Source organism: Panthera uncia (genome assembly GCF_023721935.1).
Source record: "Panthera uncia isolate 11264 chromosome A3 unlocalized genomic scaffold, Puncia_PCG_1.0 HiC_scaffold_11, whole genome shotgun sequence".
NCBI classification, from domain to species: Eukaryota; Metazoa; Chordata; class Mammalia; order Carnivora; family Felidae; genus Panthera; species Panthera uncia.
The window spans coordinates 85436161-85444326 of NW_026057578.1; the positions used below are offsets into that span (position 1 = coordinate 85436161).

The window sequence follows — 8166 nt, forward strand, 5'->3', positions numbered from 1 at the left end:
TCCTGCATGGACATGATCACTGACTGCCCATCCCTCATCCATTGCCCATTTTATTTTATTTCATTTTTTTTTTAAGTAGGCTTCACAACAAGCACAGATCCCAACGAGGGGCTTGAACTCATGACCGTAGGATCAAGACCTGAGCTAAGAGTCAGACGCTTAACAGACTGAGCCACACAGGCACCCCCCTTGTCATATTTTTTTAAATGTCTATTTATTTTTGAGAAAGAGAAAGAGCATGAGCAGGGGAGGGGCATAGAGAGAAAGAGACAGACAGACAGACAGACAGACAGAGGATCCGAAGCAGGCTCCGGCTGACAGCACAGAACCGGATGTTGGGCTCGAACTCACAAACCGTGAGATCATGACTTGAACAGAAGTTGGACACTTAACTAACGGAGCCACCCAGGTGCCCTGGCATTGCCATATTTTAAAAATCCCATTTGCCCCATGTTACTTCAAGCTTCCTCCTAATGCCCCTGCCCTAAGCCTGACCCCTTTGCACCCAAAACACCACCTGCTGGTCACAGTCATTGAAGGAAGATGTCCTGTCCTCAGGACCCTACTGAGAGCCCTAATGAGGACCGAAGGAGAGGAGGACGCCCTACTGAGCCCAACCCTGTGCTCACACTACCTCCTTCCTTCTCCTTCTCTGCTCCCCTCCTGGCAGTACAGCCCCTGCCTAGATCCCTGCCTCAGCCACTGGACCAGGGCACCAGGACCTGATACCCACAAACAGGGTCTTCGTGAAGGATGGGAAATAATGTCAACTTTACACCTTCAGGAGTAAAGCCAGGCAACAGACTGTCCACTGAGCTTCTGAGAGGAAAGACCACCAGGAGGGACATGATGCTGCAGACCTCACTCTCCTTCAGTTCAATAAAGACCAAGGGTAAGCATTGCTCATATTTGTGGCATTTCCAGAGCTGAATCTTCTCTACCCCTTGTCATTTTGGGGCCTCCAACTATCTCCTGGGGATACCCCAGAACTCCATGTCCGGCAGAGCAGATGGCCTTGCCGGCATATTCACGTGTACAGCTGGGAACAAAACATGCTCACAGAGGTAAAACGTGCTTTACCCAGGCAACATTTGACTCTGATGAAGTTTGCAGGTGAACTCTGTCCCTAAAGGGAAGAGAGGAAATGCAGATGAAAGAGGATGTGCAGGAGGTGAAACAGGGGGGCTGGGCAGAGGACTGCAGAAGACAAGAGCTGGGCCTCGGAGTTTGCCGAGCAAAAGGGAGCAAGAAGGGGCGTGGATGCTGGTCCACCTCTAACAGAGACTCATGGCCGTGTCAGCCCCCGAGCTGAACCAGTTGCCCCCATCTCAGAGAAGAAGGGGCTTAGACCTCAGGGGATGTGGATGGAGAGCAATGGGAACAGGGCCTAGATGGGGTCTCTAAGAGCCGAGCTCTTCTCACTGAGAACACGGCCCCCTAAGCAGGCAAATGGGAATTCTGGGGGATCAATTGGAAAAGCCCTGAACATCGGTATCAGGAGAACCGCTTGGGTGGTCTGAAGCAACTTTCATGTGATAAAACTGAGGCTTCTCTGAAGGGAAAGGGAACCGCAAGTTTCTGATCACCTTCCTGAGGCAATTTGAACTTCTAAATCCTCTCCGCCCTCCTCTCCTTTTCCAAGATCTCCCTTCCACTCCAGCTGCCTCTGTGGGGTCAGAGAATTCCCAGCCAAAGCGGATGAACTCCAGGGTGCCTCTGGGACAATTTTGAAGCCAGAAAAGTGAAGGTGCAAAGTCACCCTGGAATATGGAAGAAAGAGAGGCAGCTTCTCTAGTTCAACAAGCATCGGAGCTCAACGTGCAAGCCTGGGACCAGTCCCGTCATGGTTCTGATGGTATGTAGGGCCGTTTACAGATGAAAAGGAGCTTATTGTCACAGGAGGCATCATTCCATGACTGAAGCGAGGACATCTTTATATTGGCACAGTGTTCATTGTTCCCAAAATTATTGGGCTCACCTGGAATCCAGAACCTACCAAAGGAAAAAACAAAGAAAAACTTACATCCAATGAAGAAATGAGTGACTTCAATCCCAGCTTTGGTCCTGAGTGATAGCATCACAAGTTTTTGTACCCATGCCTGAGAGGAAGGGGGCTGGTGAGCTGTCAATCTCAAAGCCTGAAATCACTCTCCCAACTCAGAGCCAAGCCAGCCCACCACTCTCAAGGCCCTCCGCAAACCCACACTGCAAAGACTGAGACGTAGAACAGGGGATCTGCCGAGGATGGGTAGAAGGCCATGCCGCCAAACCCCAGATGGCACGGAGAGGCCATGGATTTGTCCCCGGTCCCACAGGAAATTGGTGGCAAAGGTGAGCTAGATCTCAGCTCAGTGTTCCTACCACCTGAGGATGGGGAAGAACCACAAACCCCGTAGTCACCCCGTCCTTCATGCCCTGGTCCTGGCCCAGGAAAGTCAGGCTGGGAAGGAGGCTCTGGGGCTTACCTTGCACTCTGGACCTTGTTAAATGGAGTATCGTCTACCCAGTACCAGTCCCCCTCACTCCCGGCTTTGGTCAGGCCGATCCAGTAGAAAAGTCCACCTGCCATCTTGTACAGAAACTCCTATAGGGAAGGAGGAGTGAGGCACCTGCTACAATGTGCAAGTGGAACATCTGTCTCTCTGGGTGTTTTTGTTCTTGTTCTCTCTGTCCTCAGTGCCAGCCCCCACATACCACACACACTGACCTCTCTCAAGCCCCTTCCTGTCCCTGCCCAGAGTCCATCTTCCAAAGTCTAATTTGTCTTTTCCCCGCAACTAACAGACTCAGGTCTCAAGATCTTGGGCCTTTCTGCTCCTCAGGAAGTAGGTTCTGGAGTACAAGAAAGACTCAGCTAAACCCCAGAGCAGGGACCCCAGGAGAAGGGCCCAAATACTAATAACTGAAATGCAGTGAGCACTTAATATGTGCAAGGCACCGTGCATTTATATGCATCTAGTCAGCCGTTCTCTGAAGCAGGTACTGTTATCATGTGTGCTTCATTGATCAATAGGCTCATCTAATGAAGTTAAATAACTACCCAGGCTCTGGGACCAGTTAGGAGCAGGGTTAGGGCTCTAGACCCCAGAGCACACACTCTTACCTGCTCTACTAGTCCACCTCCCAGATGAAAGGGGCTCGTTCAATATTTTGCTCACTGGGTAGGAGACTTCTTGGGTTATGTAGTGTTATTAATGTTATTCACAAACGTTTTTGTTTTCTGGGCACCTAGAAAGATTGTACCTCCCTGCCCTCTCTGAAGCTGGGACCACCGCATCATTTGCTTTAGCCAATGAAATGTGAGCAAAAGTGATATCTGTGATTTCCAGGCAGATGCTTAAGAGCCAACGTACGATTTGCCATGTTCTCCTTCCCTGTTTCAGCAACTGTGGAACCATACACTGAGATGGAGTCTCCTTTGGCCTGGGTCCTTGAGTGACCACACAGGCAGAACCCCTTGCAGACCCTTGCTGGACATGTAGTGCAACTGAGAAGTAATCCTTCATTGCTAGGTCACTGGTATTTGGGGATTACTGCACCATAATCTTGCCCATCCTTCCTGATATGGCTGTTAATACACCCCCTTCTTTGAGCTCATTGGAACAGAACTTACCTGTTCACTCTCCGAGGCCACTGAGGTCAGGTGTGAGTCCCTGGACACACAGAACTGCTGGGCACTGTACCAGGTCTTTGGGACTTGAGAAAAGTAATAAAAGTTCCCCTTGAAGTACTTCCAGCCTTGAGAAACCATCTGCAGAATGTCATCTGGAGAACAAGGATGAAAGGTGAACATTGGGGTTCCTGTTTCCTCTGGGTGCTGGCTGGGGGTGGTTCTCGAGTGGGATCCCAGAGACAGCAGCGAATGGGGCTGGGTTCTGGGGTCCTTGGGTCCCTGGGTCCTTGTGTAAGGGCTCAGGGACACTGTGTCACAGGCTGAAAGTCTAACTGAGAGTGGTAGAGTATCTGGGCTTAGATAGGGGAGAGTTAAAAATATTGATCAAGAATCGGTCCCTCCTCCTAAGAGGAAACAATTATCTGTTGGCCATCACAAGTGGCTGAGCCCCCGCACGCCAGGGATGGAACTTAATGGATAAATGGCTAGGTTTGAGGCAGGACAGAGAGACTCCCTAATGGCTTCATACTCTGTGCCTTAGTGTGAGAGCCCATGCTGGTCCCTGATCCCTTTTCTCCTGAACAGCCCCTAAGTCCTCCAAGCCCACTGCTGAGCCCTTGTTTCTTAACTTTCCAACCATGCCTGCCCAGCTCCTCTTCCCCTTCCCTCCACACGTGCCAGCCCAATGGCCTCATGCCTGAAGCTGGCAAGGCTCCACAGGCCACTGGTCAGCTTACAATGTTCTTTTCTGAATCACTTACTTTGCTGTTTGAGCACCTTGCTGATATTCTCCAAACTGGTCTGGAGTCCCTGGACCTTTGCATTTAAAGAACTGGCTTTATCCAAATTTCTTTTTAACTCTGGAATTTGGGCATTTAAGTCATTGACCGCCTCCCAACTTCTTGTCAACATCTGGATCTGTGCATTGGCTTCCTTCACACCAGTTTCCAACTTCCAGATCTGAGAACGCACATGATCCAGGCTGGCATTCACCTTCTGGACCTGAATGCCGGTTGCCTCCATGCCTCCTCTATTCCTCTTAATCTCAGAGCCCAGAGCGCTGATGTTGTCCACACGGCCTTTCAGCAACTGAGCATTGTTCTTTACATTTGATATTGTACGCATAAACCAGGGATCTGGATTTGAGAAAGTCAAGACGTCAGGCAAAGGGACTCCCAGGGACTCAGAGTGTTGTCAGGGTGATAAAAGGAAGGGAAAGTAAGGGATAAGCTTAAGCTACCCAAAGAGCTGTTGCTTACCCTCCATTCACTCATAATGTATTCATTCAACAAACATGTGATGGGCACCTAGCACTTGCTGGGAACTCTTGCAGATGCAGGTAATGCACAGATTGATAAAACACAGACCGTCTGTTGGAGGACCTCATAGGGAGGCAGAAGCAGGGATTAGTACCCAGTCCTAAACTTGCTTTGCATATTTGAGGTACATTTGGTAAAAGGATGCCCTCAGTTACTTCCTTGTTGCATCCCTGGGGGCTCCATCACTTGATTCCCAGTTCTTCCTTCCAGAGGCCCCTACAGTGGCATCCACTAGGGCAGCACCCTTCCCACATCTACCCACAGGCCCCCTGTGGCCATGATGGGGGCCAGGCGTGCAGACTTCCAATCTGGAAGTGACTTCTCCAGAGAATATGGAAAGAGGGAATTATGAAACCATTTCTACCCTTCCCTTATCCCACCCACCATGACACTCTGCTCAGGCTACAGGCTCGAGTGGCAGATAGGAGACCAAAAACAAACCAAGAGGAAACTCTGCTCAGAGGCTCCAAGTCTGAGACCAAATATGTCCCAAAGCCTTGAAGGGAGAAGACAGATGTTGCCTCCCCCTGCTTTCTGGAGACCTGGTGGGAGGAAGAAGGCTCTGCTAGCAGAGGACATGAGGGGCTAGGCAGAGCAGAAGAAGAGGAAAGATAAGTCACACAACCAGTGAACAAGTAGGAAGTCTCCCTTGACATGACCTCAGCAGGAATGGGAAGAAGAATGAAAAGAACATGAACGGGTCCTGGTGAGAATGGTGAACCAGGAGATCTGTTGGCTCACTGACAGACTCTCCACCTAGTTGGTCGGGGCTGAATGCAGTTGGAAGCCCTTCTTTTGTGGGGTCAAAAACCATTTTGCTCACTGTTAACAGCTGCCCACAAGATTCCACACAAAAAGAACACAGCTCGGGGGCGGAGTGGGGATGACACGGGATGAAGAAATGGGTGAATGTTTCCTGGGGACAAAGCAGCATATCCTTGAGCCCAAGCATGCAAGTGCTGATCTCAATCCGGAAAATCTCCCCGGGATTGGGAAGGAGAGAGCAGCAGCTCATCTTACTGGGAACAGGGGACCCAGAGACTGCCCCTGGAAAGAGGGGAAATGAGACAAATGGAAAAGCCAGAGGTGGGAGACACAACTGAACAGAGGGTCTGGATGTTGAGGGAGCCAGCTGACTGTGGAGAAAGACCAAGCTTGGATGACAGAACGTGAGGACTTACAGAGAACGGCCTGCAGCAGGATGGAAGCAGCCAGGCCCAGCGTCAGGATGATGACTGCAGCCCGGACTGTGAGAGATTTCCTCAGAACCAGAGATGGACCCGTCTTGGGAGGAGGCTCTGCCAGAAGAAGAAGAGAACATGTGTTGAAGGACCTGCCAACAGCAGAATGCAGGGCACCAAGCAGATTCTGAGCAGAGGCTGGTGCTTGCCTCGGGGCCAGAGAGAGATGTTCTGTTTATCTACACTGAAGTGCACATCTGAGACCTCGCTCTCAGCAGCCTTCATCCTGCACACTTGCACCTGCAGCACAGGTACACTCAGCTGGCTGTCTCCCCAAGGGCATTTTATCTAGAAAAAAATGGGAAGTGAGTCCCACAGGAGGTCGTCATGTCACCCCAAAGTTCCCCATTCCTGGCTTAGACACCTTGCCTGGCCTCAGCCACAGCTCAGTCATCTCCGCAAAGGTCTGAGCTCTCAAGAAGAGGCCACGTGTCTTCTTCTCCCAGGGGCCTGCTGCATGGACACTTTAACCATATTGTCCCAACGCTGCTCTATTTCTCTTAGAAGACTCCCCTCATCCATCATCCATCTATGCATGCATGCATCCCACAAATGCATATGGGGTGCCTCCTAGGTACGAGGCGCTGTACGGGGACTGGGCCACAAAGATGACTAACTCACAGTCTGTACTCCAGCAGCTTACAATCTGGTAGGAAAGACAGACCTGAGCAAATAAATTACGATACAGTGTTATGAGCATAACAATAGAAGAATACATGCCATCCAAAGGAAGTACAAAGAATGGAATAATGGTAAAGAGCTCCAGGTAGAAGGATTAGCACACTCAGAAGTATGGGGGCATAAGACAGCATGGAGTGCCAGTTGATGGTGTTGGAGTGTAAAGACTGTGACAGGAACGGGAAGGGCATGGGGCTAAAGAGGCACCTGGGGTCAGATCATGAAGATCCTCCTGGGTCATATTAAGGAGCTTGAACTTTGGTTTATGGGTGACATGGAGCCAATGAAGGACTTCAGGCAGGAGAGAGACAAGGGCAGGGACACTGGAGAAAGTTCACTCTGGCGGTGGCGAGGAACATAGAAGAGGGTGTGGAAAGCCTGGAAGCAGGGAGACCAGTAAGGAGACCGCTGAAATAAAATACTTTCTGTTATCAAGGCATCTTAGATGATACAGCATCCCTTTATAAAAGTAGGGTTTGGAGATTCAAAATGTAAATGTAAGATGTGGGTTCTCCTCCTTGCTTCCTGCACTTACGAGCTTCTCAAAGTGGGGAGGCTCAGCGCCATCAGACCAGGAACTGTTCTTTCATATGTGGGAGAAGCTAAGGGCAAATAGGAGCTGATCTGGGGCTCAGTGAAGGACTAAGTTCTCTCCTGGGAAGCTTCTCATGCTTTGAAGAAGTCGGTCACATCAGAGAAACCTGGTACATAACACATTCTAAACAAATATTACTTGGAAGACAGGAAAGAAAGGGTGGAAGTGAGGAAAGGAGACAGGGAGGGAAGGAGAAAAGGAAGGGAGTTGGTCCAGATAATTAGATAGATGGACAGAAGGTTGACTGGCTGGCTAGCCATACAGGTGGAAGATTAGTGGATGGGAGTTGATGGCTGATCATTACTCAATTCTGAAACCTAGAGTCTGTAGATTAGGATCTGTCTTCCAGAAGCTACTGACATTATCATTCATTTATTTCCACAGCAAAGACATGAGAGAAGTATGATTTACACCTTACTCAATAATGCATGAAAATTCTGGCCACAGGACTAGAAAGCTGGCCGAGGCTTGCTGAATGTGAGCCAATGGATATGGACGACAGTGTGGTACCAGGGACAAGGTACCTGGCTAGGTACCTGACTAGGCCTCAGACTGGAGCTCCTCCTCTGACTGGATGAGGACTGACCCAGAGAGGACTCCTCGCCACACTCCCCAAGTGGTGGGAAAGAACCTGGGCCACAGGGTGGTGGCCTTTCACCCCATCTCATCTGCTCCCCATCCACATTCTGTCTGTAGCTTCCAGAACTGCTACCTGTTCTA

At 50.1% G+C, this 8166-nt stretch overlaps 1 protein-coding gene across 1 annotated transcript; it reads right to left on the minus strand.

Annotated features, from left to right (window-relative positions):
• Positions 1 to 1615: 1615 nt before the first annotated feature.
• CD207 (CD207 molecule) lies at positions 1616 to 6567 on the minus strand. The gene is made up of 6 exons (XM_049649847.1): positions 6543 to 6567; positions 6114 to 6344; positions 4375 to 4749; positions 3614 to 3765; positions 2466 to 2584; positions 1616 to 1992 (listed from the first exon to the last, which is right to left on the minus strand). Exons 1-6 carry the CDS (start codon positions 6565 to 6567, stop codon positions 1842 to 1844), a joined length of 1053 nt encoding a protein of 350 aa, XP_049505804.1. The 3' UTR covers positions 1616 to 1841.
• Positions 6568 to 8166: the final 1599 nt, after the last annotated feature.